Raw genomic sequence first — 21,802 nt, 5'->3', positions numbered from 1 at the left:
AGTTAGGCATGGTAGCATGCGCCTATAGTCCCAGCTACTTGGGAGGCTGAGGCGGAAGAATCGCTTGAACCCAGGAAGCGGAGGTTGCAGTGAGCCGAGGTGGTGCCACTACACTCCAGCCTGGGCAAGAGTGAGACCCTGTCTCAAAACAACAACAACAACAACAAAATGAGATACCATTTTGTACCCATTGTGTTGGCGAAATATAAACAAATTTTAAGTTGAACAAAGCCAAGTGTTGTTGCGAATGTGAGACAACGGGAATTCTCATCCATGATTGAAAGTGAACCACTGGTGCTACCATCTTGGAGAACAATGTGGCAAGAGCTAGGCAAGCTGATGACAAGCATACCTTACAAGCCAGCAACCCCATTCATGGGCAGACAACCTAGAGAAACCGAGTCTCAAACCTGTGTACCAAGACATGTGTACAAGGATGCTAATGCAACAATGCCTGAATAGGGAAAAATTGCAAACAACCTAAATGTCCATCAAAGACAGAGTACGTAAATGCAACACTGAGTAGTCATACCATAGACTATCAATAAGTGTAGCAGTTAACGAATTAGAATGCCCTGAGCCTAAATGAATAAATCTCAAAATATGTGATACTGGCGAAGAACGGTAGTTGTGAAAGGCTACCTAAAGAATAATATCAGGCTGGGCGCAGTGGCTCACACCTGTAATCCCAGCACTTTGGGAGGCCGAGGCAGGCGGATCACGAGGTTAGGAGATCGAGACCACGGTGAAACCCCATCTCTACTAAAAATACAAAAAAATTAGCCGGTCGCAGTGGCGGGCACCTGTAGTCCCAGCTACTCGGGAGGCTGAGGCAGGAGAATGGCGTGAACCCGGGAGGCGGAGGTTGCAGTGAGCCGAGATCGTGCCACTGCACTCCAGCCTGGACGACAAAGCAAGACTCCAGTTCAAAAAAAAAAAAAAAAAAAAGAAAGAAAGAAAGAAAGAATAATATCATTGATGTGAAGCAGTAAAAAGAAAACCCTCTCATAATCATATGTAATATAAGGACACAGAACGATTCTGCAGAGTGGTTCCCTTCTGGGACAAATGGTGCAACAAGGGTTTCGCTGTATTTATAGTGTTTAATTTCTGAATGTTAACATTTATTAATCTGGATGGTGACATGTGTGTTCATTACGTTTTCCTGTGTATTCCAGGACACATCTGAAACATTCCATAACAATTTTTTAGGAGCTTGGAAGCAAATATGATAAAATGTGGACAGCTGTTAAGTTTGTGTGGTGGGAATACAGGTGCCTGGTATCCTATCTATTGTATTATTTTTCCCTTTGTTTAAAAAATCATCACCATACGGCCGCTTTGGGACACTGTTTGGCAGTATCCACTACAGTGCAGTATAAACATACCCTGTGACCAGCAAGTCCATTCCTAAGGATCTTATCCCACAGAAATCAGGACTCAGAGCCAGCAGAAGACATATGGAAGAACTGCTAATCGCAGCACTATTTGTAACTGAGCCAGACCAGAAGCCACTGAACTATCCACTGACAGTAAAAGATAAATAAATTGTGGTGTAGTCATACAATGGAATATTACAGAGCAATGAAAATGAACCAACAACTGCTACTTGCAACAACATGGATGAAGCTCACAGGTGTGACGCTGAGAGAAAGAAGCCAGACACAAAGGAGTACACACAGGCAAAAGCACACTATGGTATCAGAAAGCAGCACAGTGGCCCTTTAAGAAGAGGCGGCTCTGGAGCTCTCATAATGGTCTATTTCTTGGTCTATTGCTGTTTGCCTAGGTGTGTTCATTTTGTGAAAATCCATCAAACTGTACCTTAAAATTGGAGGTATGCTATACCACAACTTAAAAAACAGCCAAAAAAGGCCTGGCATGGTGGCTCATGCCTGTAATCCCAGCACTGTGGGAGGCTGAGGTGGGCAGATCACTTGAGGCCAGGAGTTTGAGACCAGCCTGGCCAACGTGGCAAAACCCCATCTCTACTAAAAATACAGAAATTAGCCAAGCCTGGTGGTGCATGCCTATAGTCGCAGCTACTCAGGAGGCTGAGGCACAAGAATTGTTTGAACCCGGGAGGTGGAGGTTGTGGTGAGCCAAGATCGCACCACTGCATTCGAGCCTGGGTGACAGAGTGAGATGCTATCTCAAAAAACAAAAAAAGCCAAAACCCACAACACACCACAAGAAGAAGCAGAGAAGTGAAGAGGGGAGGAGGAAGAGAGAATGAAAGAAAGAAAAAGCGAGCATGCCTATGTGTGAGTTGTCACCAATCACAAAGGAAAGGAAATCAAATGAGTGCGTCCTCCCTGTAGACCTGGTTTTTACGCTGACATTTGAGGGCTAAGGACACACTACACCATGGGTAACAGCTGACTGGCATGACCTTGTTCACTCTCCACCAGAGCCCATGCTGTCAGAGTGCTCACCACCATGTGACAGCTGAGTGTCACAGAGGCTGAGGACTTGCCCAGGGTCACACAGCCAGTGTAGGCGGGGGCAGGATCTAGATCCACAGTCCAAACTCTTTCCCTCTGTATGGCCTGGTTTCTGAAGATGCAAGTGGCCCCTGACACTGTGGAGAAGGATGAGAGAAAGGGAGAGGCTTCCTCCAGCCTGGGGTTGTGAATTCCAAAAAGGTGGCTTCAGGAAATAACCAATTGGTGGCAACTTGAGAGGCTGAAATTTTTTTTTTTTTCCCCAGCGTGCTAGAGATGAACCAAGATTGCAATACACAGTTCTCAATTTGTTTTCTCCTTTGTGTTTTGCTGCTGTTTGAAGTTCTCAGATATTAATGAGAATACTGAAGGGAAAGGTAGCAATTAATCTCCAACTATTCAAAAGGGTAAAAGCCAAGAAATACTTCTAAGTTGTGATTTTAATCAGTTGTCTGAAAATGTGAGGAACAAAAGCAGATAGAATATGGGTTAAGTCTTTTCAGAAGGCTTTTAGAGCTGGAAGGAGAGATTCAATAATGATATACAGCCCCAGAAATATTTTGGCCAATGTTTAATGCCCAGCAGAGTCAAGCTGTCTTATAATTCACTCAATCACAAAGCCAGTCGGTTCTACCTAGAAATAGGGTCCTTGAACTCAGCCTGAAATGAGTGAAGTGGGGCAAGCTGGCCAATTCTAGTGGGTTCACTGGGAACACCAGACCCCAGAAGTGTCAAACAAATCTTCTGTGACACCAGGAACAACTAATGCAGAGTCTCCATGGAAACTCCTGCAAATATCAGCTGGTCAACGTCCAGCGGGCAGGTGAGAGGGCGCCATATGGCAACTGAGCATCTATGAACGACCATGAATGACAGTGTCCTGGAAGTGAAGGGACACAGGACGAGGGAGAAAGGAAATTAATGACCCGACAAAGCCGGGGCTATACAATGACTTCCACACAGCTTCAGTTCATTATTCAACAAACGGGTTCAACTCAGTACTCGGCGCTGTGACAGATCCTAAGAAGATGAAGACTCAAGTAAGACCAGGCTCTGCCCTCTAATTCTATGATGTAATGGGTGCGGGGATGGGGGGGGCGGGGGGACTACAGGAAGGAAGAACTGTAAATCTGGCAACCGTGATAAGATAGAGTAAGAGAAATGAACCCAGGGGACGGGCGGCTCGTGTCTTTGAAGTCAGGTAAGACTTCCTGGTGGAGGTATGAAGGCCACAGTGGAGGGTGGGACCAGCAAGTTCTACGACTTGAGTCCACCAAGAGGAGTCTCTTGAATTCTGCTTCTTCATGTGTTATACCTAGAAAATATGCAGGATGGGAACAGAACAGCAAATATGCTTTCAGTGGCTGGTTCTGGATTTTTTGTTTATAAATGACCTTGATTTTTTTTTAACTGGATTTTAATTTGATATTATAGAAAAGTCCTCCCAAGAAACCCCACTAATTAAACATATATATACCTATGCAAAGGCCTCCACAGACACATTCCGAGTCTGAAGCTCACCAAGGTCTCTCCCCTGAGATGCCTTTTCTGGCAAGATGACGTTAGTGGTTGCTCTCCTGGAAAATATCTTAAGAGGCTTTTACTGTATTAAAGAGAAACACAAATGTGTGATGTATAATGAGCCCAATTTCTCTCTTCTTCTTGATTAATACATTAAGTACTAGGAATATTTACATGGTGGTTGGCAGGGTGTCAAATGAGACACAGGCTTGAGTTGATGGCTTCATTCACTCGGAGCTGCTTTTTGCTCCCAAATTTCTCTGTGGGGCCCTAGCAGTTGCAGGGGATGGTGTGTGAGCTCCCTGCATCTCTGCTGCGAGCAGGTGGGGGAGTCACATCGTCTTCTCAATTGTCTTCACGTGATGAACTTTCTCGCTGAAACCTGTAGTAGGTGACTCTCTGTATCACCAGCTCCTAGATTTGGGTACAGACACGTGGGACTTACTTCTCCACGGAGGCCCCGGTGGTGCGGCCCTCTGCATCTGAAGAGTTCAGCTCAATTCCTGGCTCTGGCACTTACAAGCTATGGGAGTTCGGGCAGGATGCTTATTGCCCCTAATCCCCAGTTTCCTCATCTACAAAACACTTTATATGGAGCCCGATAAGAACTGCATGATGAGAAAATGAATACAAAGCTCCCAGTGTGCCTGGCAAGCCAGCCTATGGTGGCTGGTGTTAGTTTACATGGAGACGCCGGGTTTGAGGTTTCTGGCGGGACCGTCCATGTCAGGCTCACCCACTGCACAGGTTCGGTGTCCTGGCATTGCCGGGGATAAGAACGCACTTGTGTGTCTGCTCGCTCCACTTTGCTACCAGCCCAATGACCCTGACCTAACAAACCTGAAAACAGATCTTACCCTGGGCCAGACACTGTTCTGAGCACTTTACAGATGTAACTGCTTTCAATCCTCATAAAAACAATGCTAGAAGTGGCATGAGTATTCCTGGTATATGAAAGGGGAAACAGGCACAGAGAGGGCAAATAACGTGCCCGAGGCACATCAGTATACATGGAGCACAGTCTTAAGGATCCTTTTCTTTGTTTGTTTGACTCTCAGTGCTTATTACAGCCTCTTACTTATAGAGTTGGTAAAGTCCCACTGAAAGAATAAATGCATAAATGCATGAACGAGTAACTGTCTCCCCACAAGTTTAGGATTAACAGGGAAGTTCTTCCAAGCCTGTGGATGAACTATGAGGGCAGCACTCCCAATGGCCCCTAAGCAAGGGTGGAGCGGTGGGTGTGGGTGGAGAGAGAGGCCATCAGAGCCCCTCCTCACCTGCCCCCTGCTCTCCACAGCACTGAGGTTGACGAGTTCACTTAGGGAGTTAATGTGAATGTCCATCAAATAGGCAACGGCTGACTGATTCTGCCTGTACCGCCTCCAGGATCCTCTGCAGCCGACCTTCCTGTGGGATAGGCTGTGCTCACAGAGGCTGAAGGCAGAAGACCTGCCTGGGCCCAGATAGCAGCCTTGACGCTGCCAAGCAAGATGGTCCAGGCAGGTCACTTCACATCCCTGTGCCTCTGCTGCCCCATTTGTCAAGTGGGCTGACAGCAAGAATTCTCTACCCAGGGCAAGGAAGCAGGAAGAAGAGGTGTACAGGAGGCAGGATGAGGCCCATCCTCTCCCAAAGTGTCTATGCCTCAATCCCCAGAACCTGTGAATATGCCACTGTACAGGGGCCATTGCAGAGGAGGTAAAATTAAGGGCTCTGAGACAGGGAGATTACCCTGGATAAGCTGGGTGGGCCCAGTCTAATCACATTACTGAAAAGTGTAGAACCTTTCCCTGCTGTGGTCAGGGGAAGATCTGACAACAGAAGAATGGTGGGAGAGAGGCAACATGGAAGACAGAGGAAGGGGCCACGAGCCAAGAAATGCAGGCAGCTTCTAAGCTGGAAAAGGCCAGGATAATATTCTCCTCTGGAGTCTCTAGAAAGAAATGCAGCCTCGCTGACACCTTGATTTTAACCTGGTGAGGCTCGTTTGGAACATCTGACCTCCTGAACTGTACGAAAATAAATGTGTGTTGTTGTAAGCTACAGGAAACTGATCCGGGATGTACAGAAAGGACACCTGGCATTGATTCTGCTGGCCCACCTGTTCCTTCTCCTAGATTTCTGACTGGGAGCCCTGTGGCCCCTCAAGCATTTCACCTCCCGCAGGAAGACTTCTCTGCTTCTCTCTCCTCTGTCTGAAAATTGCACCAGGTTCCCTGCAGCTCACATAGCTCCTCTCTGATGACTCATTTACTTGTCATCCTCCCTACAAGACGGGCAGCTTCTTAAGGACAGAGACCAAACCTTAATCCGCCTTCGTTGCCCCTACACCCAGCACAACAGCCCTGCACTTGATACACATTTGCCTCTGGTTCCTGTATGAGGTCCACTCGCTCCCATCTCTGCGCCCACCCTGCCGTCTCCAGGGCTGCGTTTCCAATGGCACCTCCCAAGAAGCTGCAAAGGGTCTTCCCGTGGCTCAGCGAGTACTAGTTGGTTCCTCTACCACACACGGTGTATGTGTTTTTAATGAGGATTTTAATGCATAATTTCTCCAACAAGCTGAATTATCTGTGGCTCCAGGGAAAGTGATTTGCCTTGCCTTAATGCCAAATGAACTTTCAGAGACGGAATCTATTAGCCTAAGAAGGAATGACAGTCTCTCCATTCTCATTTGCTCCCTGAGCCATAATGCAGACTTTAGTAACATCATCAAGAACGAGTCCTTTACCTAAGCCTCATGCTGCTAAAGCCCATTTGGACAGGGAGCTCGCCGGTCAACTTCCTTGGACCATTAGAGAGCCACCTTTCCTGTCTCCAAAAGCCTGCTTGGCCTCACGCCCACTCTGCAAAAAATATTCAGCCAAAAGCAGGGTGAGAACAACCTCCCGAGTCACCTTGAAAGTTTATGTACTCGCTTTTGGAATTGAGATTTTTTGAACGTCTGCCAACACCCAGCAAAGCGAAGAAGAAAATAAAAGGGAAACTCTTCCAATGAATTTCTGTTTGTTTGTTCATTAATTTAGACCGCGAGTGTCTTGGTATGTCAGGTGCTATTCCAGGAGCTGGGGGACAGAGCAGTGAACAGAAACAGATTCCAGCCCTGGTTCATGAGCTTCCATGCTGGTGCAGAGAGGCAGATAATACGGAAGTGCACAAAGAAGTCATTTCCATTAATGATACACACTGCGAAGAAAATTAAAGCAGAGGAAAGGGCCACAGAGTGACTAAGGGCGGCAGAGGGAGGAGTGTCAGGAAAGGCCTGTGTCCAAGGAGGGCAAATCTGAACTGAGATCTGGTGAATGGGAGGAGGCGTCCATGCAGAAATCTGGGAACGGCCATTCCAGGTACAGGGTGTGAAAGGTGCAAAGGCCCTGAGGTGAGAACAGTGTAGATGTCTTAGGACACCACTGTGGCTGAGTGGAGAGGGCGGGGGCAGGGCATGAGATGAGGTAGGAGAGGGAGATGAGGGAGCTAGCAGGGGACACCTAAGGCCACAATAACGAGTCCCCATTATAAGTACCAGGGGTGTCACTGGAGGGTCTTAATCTACAGTTGACACAATCCGATTTATGTTGTACAAATCTAACTCTGGCTGCAGTGTGGAAAATAGGCTACAGGGAGGCAAAAGAGAAAAAGACACAGCCACTGCAGGTGTCCACACTGCGGTGACAGTGGCTTGGAGTTAGAATAATCTTAACAGGAGCCAGGGGCAGTGGTTCATGTCTGTAATGCCAGCACTTTGAGAGGCTGAGATGGAAGGATGGCTGGAGCCAGGGAGTTTGAGGCTGCAGTAAGCCATGATCGCACCACTACATTCCAGCCTGGGTGACAGAGACAGACCCTCTCTCAAGGAAAAAAGAGAGAGAGAGAAAGACAGAATGACTTAAGCAGGGATGCAGGAAGCAGGTGAACTGTGACTCTTTTGAAAGTGGAGCCCATGGGACGGGCATGTTAGTTTTGGATGGGTGAAGTTGTGCTCTTGCTCTCTCAGTCCCGCTGAATAATGTCATTCAGCAGAAATGTCACTCCAGCTTGCGTCATTAGAGCTGGTCATTAACATCTGGAGTGGACTCCTTTGCTCCCTGGCATTAGGCACAGCCAAGGAACTTGCTCTGGCCAATGAAATACAAGTAGAATTGCCATGTATCACTTCTGGGCAGCAACTTTAGAAGCCACTGCCTGACTTGCCCCTACTCCTTGTTCCTGTTGCCACATGCATGCAGATGGAGCCTCCAGCAGCCTGGAACCCAGCATTGTGAAGAGCAGAGCCCTGGGCCAACCCGCGATGGCAGAGAACATGAGCCAAAGATACACCCTTGTTGGCTTAAGTCACCAAGATCTTGGAATTGTTACCTTGGCCTAACCAAGCCCCACCCCAGTGATACATTAAACTTAATGGGCCAGGTGCAGTGGCTCACACCTGTAATACAGCACTTCGGGAGGCCGAGGCGGGTGGATCACCTGAGGTCATGAGTCCAAGACCAGCCTGACCAACATGGTGAAACCTCCTCTCTACCTAAAATACAAAAATTAGCCAGGTGTGGTGGCGCACACCTGTAATCCCAGCTACTCGGGAGGCTGAGGCAGGAGAATCGCATGGACCCAGGAGGTGGAGGTTGCAGTGAGCTGAGATCACACCACTGCACTCCAGCCTGGGTGACAGAGCAACACTCCGTCACAAAAAAAAAAAAAAAAAAAGTTAATGGCCAGGCATGGTGGCTCACACTTGTAATCTCAGCATTTTGGGAGGTCAAGGTGGGCGGATCACCTGAGGTCATGAGTCCAAGACCAGCCTGGCCAACATGGTGAAATGCCGTCTTCACAAAAACACATAAAAATTAGCCAGGCATGATGGCAGGTGCCTGTAATCCCAGCTACTCAGGAAGCTGAACCCGGGAGGCGGAGGTTGAAGTGAGTTAAGATCATGCAACTGCACTCTAGCCTGGGTGACAGAGCAAGACTCCATCTCCAAAAAAAAAAAAAGTTAATGAATAACTTCAATATATGTCTATTGTGGCTTGACTCAGCTATGAAAGAATAAACTTCATCGAATGGTGAACTGATATTCAGACCAACTATTTCAACATGATTTGAACTTGATATGGTACATGAAGGCATGGATACCTCCAGGGAGAGCTCTGGGTATCCTGTGAATATACAATTACACACATGCATGGCATATTAAGGCAACAGATTCTTTGGTAAAGAAAAATGCTGGGTCCACATACTATACAACATGCTAATCTTGTCAATTAAAAAAGATTCAAATTGGGATTAAGATGACTTTCAATTATAAAACTGTCAGACAATCACCAATGATGGCATTGTATGGGAAATATACAGAAATTCAGGCTACAAGGATACTCATCTGACAAATGAGAAAGGCTAAACTATGTTTGCTATTTCTTTGAATAACGTCTAGGTCTATGGCTGGATGTGGTGGCTCACGCCTGTAATCCTAGCACTTTGGGAGGCCGAGGATGGCAGATCATGAGGTCAGGAGATCGAGACCATCCTGGCTAACATGGTGAAACCCTGTCTCTACTAAAAAAAAAACAAAAAAGTAGCTGGGCATAGTGGCAGGCGCCTGTGGTCCCAGCTACTCGGGAGGCTGATGCAGGAGAATGGCGTAAATCCGGGAGGTGGAGCTTGCAGTAAGCCGAGATCGTGCCACTGCACTCCAGCCTGGGCGACAGAACGAGACTCCGTCAAAACAAAAACAAAAACAAAAACAAAAAAAACTTGTAATTTAAAAAAAAAATGTCTACGTCTGTGGATTCTGCAGTGAGTCATTTAATGGGTTTAAGGCTTAAGAGTAACAAGGCATGCAAAATTCAACCAACCCTGGTCGGGTGCGATGGCTTATGCCTGCAATGCCAGCACTTTGGGTGGCTGAGGTGGGAGGATCTCTTGAGCCCAGGAATTTGAGACCAGCTTGGCCAACATGGTGAAACCCTGTCCCTGCAAAAAATTGAAATATTAGGCAGGCGTGGTGGTATGTGCCTGTGGTCCCAGCTACTTGGGAGGCTGAAGCAAGGAGGGTCACTGGAACCCAGGAGTTTGAGGCTGCAGTGAGCTACAATTGCATCACAGAACTCTAGCCTGGGTGACAGAGCAAGACCCTGCGAAAGAAAAGAAAAGAAAAGAAAAGAGAAGAGAAGAGAAGAGAAGAGAAGAGAAGAGAAGAGAAGAGAAGAGAAGAGAAGAGAAGAGAAGAGAAGAGAAGAGAAGGAAAGGAAGAAAGGAAGAAAGGAAGAAAGGAAGAAAGAAAGAAAGAAAGAAAGAAAGAAAGAAGGAAAGAAGGAAAGAAGGAAAGAAGGAAGGAAAGAAGGAAAGAAAGAAAGAAAAGGGAGGGAGGGAGGGAGGGAGGAAGGAAGGAAGCAATGAAGGAAGGAAGGAAGGAAGGAAGGAAGGAAGGAAGGAAATGAAATTCTATCAACCCGAAGACGTCTTGTCTAGAGGTGTGCCATAATTCCAAGTAGACAAGTGAGTTATCCCTGAAGTAACCCAATCAAAGAAAAGATTCTGACATGGCGAGTTTTTCTGGGTCAATTTAGAATCAACACACTCCAGAGATTTTGCCCTTGGGATATTAAAGCAGGTGTCCTGAGTTATTAGGCCCAGTGGGACTAGTATAAGCTGGGCCTTGAAATAAATTCACCAATGGCCTCTGTTGGGTGTCGAAGGTTCTGCATCTTGACTCAATCCTCCTTTGGAAATGGGAAGAATCACTCAGATCTGTCCTGAGCAGCAGCTAAGGTGGATTTAAGGGAAGTGTGTATGTCTTAGCCAAATGCAGAGAAAAAGAAAAAAGGAATCAAAGACAATCACAGGGCCAGGTATGGCCCCTCCTGTTACTCACACCTGTAATCCCAGCACTTTGGGAGGCCAAGGCAGGTGGATCACTTGAGATCAGGAGTTTAAGACCAGCCTGGCCAACATGGCAAAACCCTGTCTTTACTAAAAATACAAAAATTAGCCAAGTGTGGTGGTGGGCACCTGTAGTCCCAGCTACTCAGGAGGCTGAGGCAGGAGAATCACTTGAACCCAGGAGACAGAGGTTGCTGTGAACTGAAATTGTGCCACTGCACTCCAGCCTGGGCAACAGAGCAAGATCCGGTATATATATATGTATGTATAAAAGACAATCATAGTTCAACCAGCTTATTAAAAACGAATTAAAAGTTAAAAGCAGCACAGGCTAGAAATGGAGCTGTGGCCCCAAGACTGCTCATGACCTGAGCGGTCAGATCCACCACCACCACGGGGAGCAGGACCATAAATCCGGTTAAGAGCCAGCTGGTGCACTCGTACCCGCTGGTCATTATTGGGCCAGGCCCACTAAGATGGTGTCTTTTATTCCCAAGCTTGTTTATGTGCAAACACGGTTATGTTGAGGGGAGAAAAGCACATTGCTCGGTGGACAGAGGCTTCACAGGAGAAAGGTCCACCGCTGTAAGGAGTCAGCCCTGGGATTAGCAGGGGCAGATCGTCTCTCCAGCCTGGGGATGAGGGTGGACAGCATGAAGCAGACCCAGTTCCCTGCTCCAGAAGCGGAGGTTGCGGTGAGTCGAGATCGCATCACTGCACTCCAGCCTGGGAACAGAGTGAGACCTTGCCTCCAAAAAACCAACCAAACAACAACAACACAGTTCCCAGCTCCTGCACAGAAGAGACCCACGACATCTTCATGCTCTCTTTCTACACGACCCAACTCCAGAAAAACCCTCCCACTCCTCAGGGCTCAGCCTCATCTCGCTAAACTCGAATCCAGTGTTTTCAGGACTGGTGAGATTTGCTTTGTCTTAAGTTTTGTGTAACTGGGGGGCTTGAGAAGGAAGGAGGTGGGAAAGGAGTCAAGGCTGCAGGGAAAGCATGGAGCAATGTCTAACATGTGGTGGGTGCAATAATGGCTCCCACAGACGTCCACACTCAAATCCCCAGAACCTGTCATGACCAAAGGGACTCAGCAGATGTGATTAAGTAAAGGATCTTGAAATAAAGGGGGATTATTTTGGATGATCTGGGTGAGCCCAATGTGATCAAAGGGGAATTCTAAGAGGAAGAGGGTCAGAACCAGAGAAAAATGTGACTGTGATGACGGAAGCAGAGGGCTGAGTGATGTCTTTGAAAACAGAAGGCCACAAGGCAAAAATGAGGGTGGCCTTGAGAAGCTGAAAAAGCAAGGAAGGAGTGAACTCTCTCCTGGGGCTCCGGAAGGAAGAGGCCTGGTTGATGCCGTGATTTTAGCTCAGTGATGCTCATTTTGGACATCTGACCTCTGGAATTGTAAGACAATAAATTTGTTCTAGGTCCCTACATTTGTGGTGATTTGTGACAGCAGCAAGAGGAAACTAACATAGCAAGTGTTGACTCAACATTGGTGATAGGTTCTTGGAAACTAAGACTTTAAGCTAAATACAGTACTTTATGCCCTAGGAACCGAAGTCTTGTTTGTATCAATTTGTCCATGCTAAAGTTCATTTCATAACACAATACGTCATATTGCTTAAAGCTGCAGTTCCCATGCACCCCTGGATAATGTTAAGTCAGGATTTACCCCTGGACAATGTTAAGTCAGGACAGTGTAAAACCACAACCTAAGACTTTTCCTCATCCAAATCCCCTCATTTCCACCTTGTGCTACAATGGCGTTCCCTTAGCACAAGACGCACGCAGGTTCTGCGAAGAAGCTGTCACGGAACGGCCACTCCAGGTTCGTGTTTCTTGCACATAAGAATGTCTTATAATTTGATAATACGCTGGTTAGCAGCATGTTGTTTTATGACATTTTAGGACATTCCGAATGAGTCCCAAGGTTTGTATGAGCCTACGGATCATTAGATTAAATCAATATATAATTTTCTCCTCTTTTCAAAAGAATTCTTATACTCCTTGCTACGAACAAGTATAGAGTTTCTGTCTGCCATGTGTAGCGGTTCAGCTCTACTTTTCCTCAACAGAAAAATGAAGGACAAATATATTCTGGGCCTGGGATAAACTTGCTTTGTAATTGTTTACGTTCAAATCGAGCAGACCTTGGCGTGGTCAGGTTTCAATCTGTTTTATACGTAGAAATCTACACACATGTAAACGTAACGGTCGGGAACAGATTGCCCTATGAAATTCCCAAGCGCCAGGAGTGGGTTATGGAAACTCTTGCTCTGTGTTTCTGTGATAAAGGTCAAGAAAATCCTAGCACGGTACCTCCTGAAGACAGAAACTAGGGATTCGCCCCATATGGCATCTGCCACATGGCTTTGTCAAAAGATAGAAGGGCAGTCCTCATACTTCCTCATGAACAGCATCACCTAGAGGGCTTGTTCAACCCAGACTGCAGGCTCTCAGCCCCAGAGCTTGTGAATCAGCAAGTCTAGGGTGAGCCCAAGAACGTGCATTTCTAACCAGCTCCCAGGGGCTGCTGCTGCTGCTGCTGCTGGCTGGGGCCACACTTTGAGAACAACCATGGCAGAGAGATAGATCATGCTCAATACAACGCCCGATGTCTTACACGTCCTGAGAAAGGTCATCGCTCTACCTCCCAACCAGATGGTCCCTGCCAAACTGTTGAACACATACCGAAATTGATGATGTGCCTCTGTCTCCTTCTTGACTCTAAGCCAAAGGTTCTCCAGTTTGGCCGCAGAGTGCAATCTATTAGACAACTATTCAATAGACAACTATTCAACCCCTCTACGCCCAGGCCTCACTTCAGATAAATCAGAATGGGGATGGAAGTGGGCCACAGGCAGTCCTCAGTGGTTTTCAAAGCTCCCCAGGGGATCCAAAGTGCAGCCATGACAGAGAACCGCTTCCCTAAGCAAACATGAGGAGTGACATCATGATGCCTCCTGGCTGAAGCTGACCATTTGACAGGGCTCCAAGCCAGGTCTAGACACGGGTCTGTCTTCTCCAGGGCTGGACCCAGCCCTTTGCACAATGACACACAATTGGTGCCCAATTAATGACTGCTGAGTAAATAATACTAATCAACCAACGAGCCTGCAGAGGGCTAGCACCTCCTTCCTCAAGAGTACCGGGATGAACACACAGAGGCAAACTGGGTCATCTTAAATCATTAGCCTTCACAACGCAAATAAACATACAACAACAACAACAACAACAACAAACTCCTCCGAGAAAGTTCGACTCCACAGTCACAGGTTGAAGTGAACATCATGACCACGATGGATGAAAACTAGAAAAGCATTTTTCGGTCCAGAACAGGGGCTGGCAAACTAACCTACAGGCCAAATCCAGCTGCTATCTATTCTTAAAAATAAAATGCTATTGGCATTCAGCCATGCTCATTTGTGTCTGCACTGTCTATGGGGGCTTACACAGGACCTCTGCAGAGGTGAGTATTTGCCTCTGAAATAGTATAGTCCCCAAAGCCAAACATATTTACTTTCTGGCCCTTTAAAGAAAATGTTTTCCAACTTCTTGCCCTAGAGAAATGAGAGGACATACACACACACACGACGTAATGATGACCGTCTTTAGGTGGTGGAATTATGAGTGGCTATTTCTTTTCTCTATTTTTTTCTTATATCCGCCAACTTTTCTTTAAGGAGCATGTGATTTTAAGTAACGGACTAAAGAAGAAGAATAAATAATCCATTTTAACGCAGGCAGTGACAAGTGAGCTTCCCGGCGTGGGACGGTACCTTGTTTCCGATGGCCTTTTTGGGTGGGAAGTTGTAGGCCCTCACTTGAGGGTACTTGTTTTGTAACTTGTGGTGCAAACTCCTGAACTCTGTATACCGGCGATAGATGTTCCATTCATCGTCTTTTATCCGGATGTAGACCTGTCAAGAAAGAGACAGAAAACGTAAATTCCTTTTAAAACCCTTATTATAAAGGAGTAGGATTTCGGCAATGCTTTCCCCAAGAAAACCAGTTGCAGCAGGAGTCACATCTGTGTTACACACCACTGGATGCCCAGTTCCTGGCATAGAGCAGGGACTCATTGGTGCCGGCTGAACAGATGGCCACAGGAAAGAATGACTAAATCAGGCAAGTTATGGGAACAACATACTGTATGCTATTTTCCCAATATCAACAGAGATCCACAGCCCAATTAATAGCAGAGATACATTTTCATGTTTCTGTCATGTGTGTATTGCAGCACTAACAGCTTGCCGGTGAGAGGCTAGTCAACCTTTCTGGCCACTTGTTTCCTCATCTGTAAAACAGAGCTGAAAGCAGCACCTCACTCCAAAGGTGGTTTGTAGAGCAATGCGCTGGTGCCTGGGACCACTCCGACCACCACAAAGACGAGGTGGAATTCAGTTTCAGAAAGAAGGGAGGGGGCCAGAGCTGAAATCTGCCCCACTACACAGAAGGCCATGTCCTGATGGGATAAGCATAACCGGGACATAGAATTTCTTCATTTTAATAAAGTTATGACTCCTTAGAGAATACTCTGGGGACACAAAATGTGAGGGCTGTTTCATCAGCTTTTTGCAGGCCTTAGCACCTTCCAGGGGCAAGTAGCGACTTCATCACAAGGAAAAATAGAGAAGGAGGAGAGACATCAATCCACTTTTTAAAATTACATGAGTTAAGAACAGCCCAGAGAGAAAAGTCCCCAAGGATAAAGGGCTATTGTAATTTATACTCCATGAATGTCAATACACATCTTTAAAACCTGTATGACCATGAACAGAGGCATCTCTAACGTGAGTGATAAATTCTGTTCCTACGTGAAGCCACCCATCAACTCCGAACACAGACATTATGTGTTCGAACTCTGGTATGGCGACCATAGAATGTCTCACATTATTCTCTGAACAGGAGGAAGGACTAGAGACTCAAATCACACCCAACGTTTCAATTAACGAATGGATAGATGTTTCTGATGGAGTGAGATGGAGAAACAGAATGCCTGTCAAGTTTACAGAAGTCCCGGGGTCTCTGATGACCTTAAGGAGCACTAATGTCATCCCATTATTGTCGACATCACATCACCAAACCTACAATCAGATCAGTTACTCAAGGCTTCTTCAACAAACAAGAAATATTCATCTCTAATTTGTTCAAGGTAATGTTTGAGGGGTCTTTGTATGAGCAGCTGAATGTAGTTCTCATCCTATATATCTTTTTTTTTTTTTTTTTTAAATGAGACAGTGTCTCACTCTGTTGCCCAGGCTGCAGTGCAGTGGCATGATCTCAGCAACCTCTGCTGTTAGTGCTGCAATACACACATGACAGAAACATGAAAATGCATCTCTGCTATTAACTGGGCTGCGGATCTCTGTTGATATTGGGGAAAATTGCATACAGCATGTTGTTCCCATAACTTGCCTGATTTAGTCATTGTTTCCTGTAGCCATCTGTTCAGGTTCAAGCAATTCTCCTGCCTCAGCCTCCCGAGTAGCTGGGATTACAGGTGCCCACCACCACACCTGGCTAATTTTTTGTATTTTTAGTAGAGACGAGGTTTCGCCACGTTGGTCAGGCTGGTTCTTAACTCCTGGCCTCAGATGATCTGCCTGCCTTGGCCTCCCAAAATGCTGGGATTATAGGCGTGACCCATCATGCCTGGCTGTCACCTTATATATCTTGAATGGCCCATACCTGCTTCTGATATATTCTTATAAAAGTCCAAACATCCCTTGGAGAGTGGCAAGTTCAATCACTTCTCTGGTCATCATACGTAATACTAATTTTCTAGATCAGGGTGGGCAAACTATGGCCCATGGGCCCAATGCAGCCACATTCATTTGTTTTGGCTGCTTTTGCAATACAGACAGTCCCTCACTTAGGATGGCAATTGTCTTGCAATTTTTCCAGTTTATAATGGTAAAAAGCAATAAGCATTCAGTAGAAACCACACTTCAAATTTTGACCTTTTTCTAGGCTAGTGATGTGCAGTATATTTTACATGAGTTGTTCAACACTTTATTATAAAGTAGGCTTTGTGTTAGATGATTGTGCCTAACTATAGGTGAATCTAAGTGTTCTAAGCGGCTGAAGGTGGACTAGCTACGTTGTTCACTACGTGAAGCGTATTAAATGCATTTTCAACTTACGATATTTTCAACTTACAATGCGCTTATCCGGACATAACTCCATCATAAGTCAAGGAGCTTCTGTACAGCAGAGTTAAGAAGCTGAAACAGACCATGCAGCCTGCAAGGCTAAAAGTATTTTTTCTGGCCCTTTACAGAAAAAGTTTGATAACCCCCAATCTAAACAATCAAGAACTCATTATTGTTATTTTTCCACCAACACATCCAAGATCTGGTGTGGCGAGGGGCAGTCCTTTCCAAATCTTACCAGCCACTGGGTGGGTTACATTAACAACCTGAGTGAGGCCCAGGAATCCCCAAAGCAACCAAAGCTTCTCCAGTGATTGACAAGTGGGCAATTTCAGGAACCCCAATGTAATGCACAAACTCACCCGTCAGACAAGTCATGCAACCTTTCTGGTCATTCATTTCCTCGTCTACAAAATGGAGCTGAGAACAGAATCTCCCACCCAAAATGAAATGGAAAGAATTCAGGTATACAAGCAGTGCAGCTATGCCCGGGATCACTCGGGCCCCCCTACAGACAGGGAGGAACTGGACTTGGGTTAGGAATGAGTAAAGATCTGGACTTGCAATTGTCAGCTCAACTGAACAAAAGGTCACATCCAGATGGGACAAGCACACGTGGGCGTACACCTTCTTTATTGCAACCAAGTAGAGAAAACACGAGCACTGCTTCACCAGCCTTTTACAGGCCCTAGCATCTTCCAAGGATATACAGCAACTGTAATACATCACAAGAGAAACTAGAGATGTGAGAGAAAGATCAATGCAATTTAAAAAATTACTGAGTTAAGAACAGCCTACAGGGTAAAGCCTCCAATGATGAATGGCCATTGTAATTTGCATCAGTGAATGTCAATACGCGTCTTTAAAACCTCTTTAACGTAATAATAAAAACAAGTCTCTCTCCTGTGAGTGATAAATTCTGACTCTACATTTTTCATAAAGGACATGCAAAAGCCCACTGGTTTTGCTCCCTGGAGGCCTGAGTCTCCCCCTTCTTCTCCAACTGCTCTCTCTCCGCCTTCCACATGGGCACCTCCTCTCCTGCCCACACCCTGCCTCTTCCTGGAACACACATGCGCACTCCCATGCCTGCACGTTTCATGTTTAGGCCAATGACTCCAAAATCTGTATCTCTAGTCTGGACCTCTGATACAAACTCCAGACCAGGTCGTGCTATCCCCTAGGTACCTAAAACTCATCAGGCCTAAATCTGCACCCAGGATCCGCCCACCTATTATGTGTTGAGTCCTATCCCAAGCACTTCACACAACTCACTGCCCAGCCTTTGTTATGTTAACCTGCAAGGCCGATGGTAGGAACACTCCCTTTTCAGATGAAGTAATGGGCTCAGAGAGGTCAGATCACTTGCCCAGGGTAGATGGGGAGATAAGGAATTTGAACCCTGCCCTCTGCCTCTAACACTTTCTATCACAGTGTTACTGGCCAGGGGTTCTGATCCAGACCCCAGAAGAAGGTTCTTGGATCTCAAGCAAGAAATAATTTAGGGCAAGACTGTAAAGTGAAAGTAAGTTGATTAGGAAAGTAAAGGAATAAAGAACCACTACTCCATAGACAGAGCAGCCCTGAGAGCTGCTGGTTACCCATTTTTATGGTTATTTCTTGATTATATGCTAAACAAGAAATGGATTATTCATGCCTCCCCTTTTTAGACCATATAGGGTAATTTCCTGCTGTTGCCATGGCATTGGTAAACTGTCATGGTACTGGTGGGAGTGTAGCAGTGAGGATGACCAGAAGTCACTCTCGTCGCCATCTTGGTTTTAGTGGGTTTTGGCCAGCTTCTTTACTGCAACCTGTTTAATCAGCAAGATCTTTATGACCTGTATTTTGTGCCAACTGCACATCTCATCCTGTGACTTAGAATGCCCAGCCATATGAAGATGAAGCCCAGTAGGTCTCAGCCTCATCTTATCCATCCCCTATTCAAGATGGAGCTGCTCTGGTTCAAGCATCTCTGACAACAGCAGTCTGCAGCAGTCACCCAGAATCCTGAAGGCACCAGGAACCCCAGGCCAGCAATGTGGGTAGCTGGAACCAGGAGCCCTTGCCTTGTTCTCCTGAAGCCCAGGCACCTCTTAGCAGACCCCGTGTTCTTGAAAAGGCCTCCTTGCTATCAGACGTTCCAGTCTCACCTCATTTATGCCTCTCCCTTTGGATCTAATCGAATCCAGTCTAATGCCATTAAAATTACCCGAAATTACACCAATGGCTGATCCACAACAACAATGCTCCAAACATCCAAAGTTAGGAAACCTGCTCTGCAAATTAACTTGTCCTTAAATTATATATACTTAACCAAATCACGGACTTATTTCACTAAGGATTTCAAAGGGCTTAGGCCCCAAATTGTTAAAAGTTTTTTGTTTTGTTTGTTATTTTAGAAGCCTCTCCCCTCCAAATTAAGTTTGATCAGCCCCAATTCCTTCCGCTTGAGCCGTAAAGATAATAATTCCTCGGAGGGATGAAAAGAGTTGACCTCTTCTGACACAACCAAGTTCCCTTTTAAAACAAGCAATAAAAAACCACTTTATGTCTGATCTCCTCGACTCAGCAAAAGATTAAATCGGAGGGTAATATCTGTAATCGGGCATCGGGGCAAACCCTCTCTTGTTCATTTTAGGAGGAAGTTCAAATCTGAAGATTTCTTTTCCACTGAGAAGAATTACCCTCACAATGTCTGGAATAACAGTGGAGGTAAAGGGAGGTTAAGAGGAGAAAAAAAATGCAAAAACTTCAGTCCATCAATGAACAGAATCCAGAACAAGCTCGAGCACAGATAAGGTCTCAAGGAAACGCTTTCTTTTTAGAAGATGAAGAGCGTCTACCAGAGTGTTCTTATGAGACTTTCCTGTGCCCTGTTCTAATCAATAGTGCTCTCCTGCAGTGCTAGGCACTATCCCCTAGATTTCTTCCTTTTTTTTTTTTTTTTTTTGAGATGGAGACTCATTCCGTCGCCCAGGATTAAGTGCAGTGGCGTGATCTTGGTTCACTGCAACCATCCATCGCCTCCCGGGTTCAAGTGATTCTCCTGCCTCAGCCTCCTGAGTAGCTGGGATTACAGGCGCCCACCACCACGCCCAGCTAATTTTTGTATTTTTGTAGAGACGGGGTTTCACCATGTTGGCCAGGCTGGTCTTGAACTCCTGACCTCAGGTGATCCACCCACCTCGGCCTCCCAAAGTGCTGGGATGACAGGCGTGAGCCACCGCACCCAGCCTTCCCCCTGTTTTTGAACTTGACCTAAATGGAATCAGTGTATGCTCCTCTGGGTCTAGTTTCTCTCACTCAGTACTGTGGACGTGAGATGCAGCTGTGTTGCTGTGTATGGCCCTCAAGTTCCTTTGCACTACTGCACAGTATTCCACTGCATGAATATTTCCCTGTTTGTATCTACCTGTTCTGCTGGGGTGGACATCGAGGTTGTTTCCAGCCGCGACTTTGATGAATAAAGCAACTATGACTATTCACATGTGTGGCTTTTGCACTTGTGTCTTTTGGGGTCATAGACTTCAGTGTGAAAAGTGAAATCATAAAGCGAGGAGGAGAAAACATGGCAGAATGTCTTCGTGACCTTGGGCGGGAGAAAGGATTCTTGTGCAGGGCACAAAGGAGCCTTCTGGGCGCTGGAAACATCCAGGATCTGTATCTGGGCAGTGGTTATGAATGTCTATACTAAAGTAAAATTAATTGAACTATAAACTTAAGATTTATACACCTGATCATATTTACGTTAATCCTGAATTTAAAAGCAAAAACACAACAAAGCCCTGCCTTCACTGTCCTCGGGAGAGTGAGCTTTCACCCTAACTCGTGGGGTGGGGAGGTCTAAGCCAGGCCGTAGATGGGGCAGGAGGCAGTGCCAAGGCTCTGTGGGTGCACCTCCAGGGGGACCTCACACATCGTCATATGTCAGCATCAGGAGGGAGCCCAGACAGTGGACTCTGGCCTGAGAGAGAAATGGGTTTGAATTCCAGCTCCACCCCTTGCCAGACAAGGGATCCTGGATAAGTTAATTTACCTCTTCGAGTCTCCATTTGGATAAATGAAGATAGTGCTAGAGGCTAAATCTTTGGGAGAGGAGGAGAACTGGGCAATTGTATTCGAGACAACATTTTGTACACATACTAAAACATCTAACAACGAAGCAGTCGACGTTCCAGGGTAAAATTTATCTCAGACACACACACACACGCACAAACATGCACTCCCATAGTGGGGTGGAAAAGAAGAAGTGGGGAGGGAGTCAGGCAGACAGAGAGAAAGAATGAAGATGTAAAAGCTTGCTTTAAGTGGTTGAAGCCCTCAATCTGGTTTGAGGGTGTGCCAAGCATAGGAATGGGCATCTTTAGCCCAAAGCATGTCAGATCTCAGGTGCTCCTGCAAGAGGCAGAATGGCAGCGTGAAAGGGCACAGCTGTGTAGGGTGGGAGGCCTGGGTTCACATCCTCACAATTCCCTTTTCAGCTGCTGTGACCCTGGGGATGACATCCCACCTTGAGACTCATCTTCTTCATCTGTTAGACAGGCCAGTGCAATGTCACTGGGTGGTTGTGAGGTATCGTGCCTCGCCCATGCCTGGCAGGCAATAAGCAATGGCAGCTGTTAATATTGTAACCCTTATCACCTTCATCATTGGCTGCCTTTGTGTACATGAACTTCCCTATTACAGAATTAGGGCTAATTATAGGATGTGCAATCATGAAATTAAAGCAGGTAATTACCATGCCTAATTAATTGTCAAATGCTAGGCAGGCGGGGAAACACAAAC

At 46.2% G+C, this 21,802-nt stretch overlaps 1 protein-coding gene across 10 annotated transcripts in view; it reads right to left on the bottom strand.

Annotated features, from left to right (window-relative positions):
• Window positions 1-21,802, bottom strand: part of SNX29 (sorting nexin 29) — a 589,214-nt gene that overhangs the window by 82,870 nt on the left and 484,542 nt on the right. For all 10 annotated transcript variants that reach the window (XR_012429267.1, XR_012429268.1, XM_005591284.5 and 7 more), the window contains one exon: window positions 14,639-14,779. Coding sequence is in view for 8 of the 10 variants with exons in the window: in XM_005591284.5 (XP_005591341.3) it covers window positions 14,639-14,779 (141 nt within the window). In the remaining 2 variants the exon portion in view is untranslated. The remainder of the gene's footprint in view (window positions 1-14,638; window positions 14,780-21,802) is intronic.

This window comes from Macaca fascicularis, chromosome 20 (genome assembly GCF_037993035.2).
Source record: "Macaca fascicularis isolate 582-1 chromosome 20, T2T-MFA8v1.1".
NCBI classification, from domain to species: domain Eukaryota; kingdom Metazoa; phylum Chordata; class Mammalia; order Primates; family Cercopithecidae; genus Macaca; species Macaca fascicularis.
This window is presented reverse-complemented; position numbering and strand designations above follow the sequence as displayed.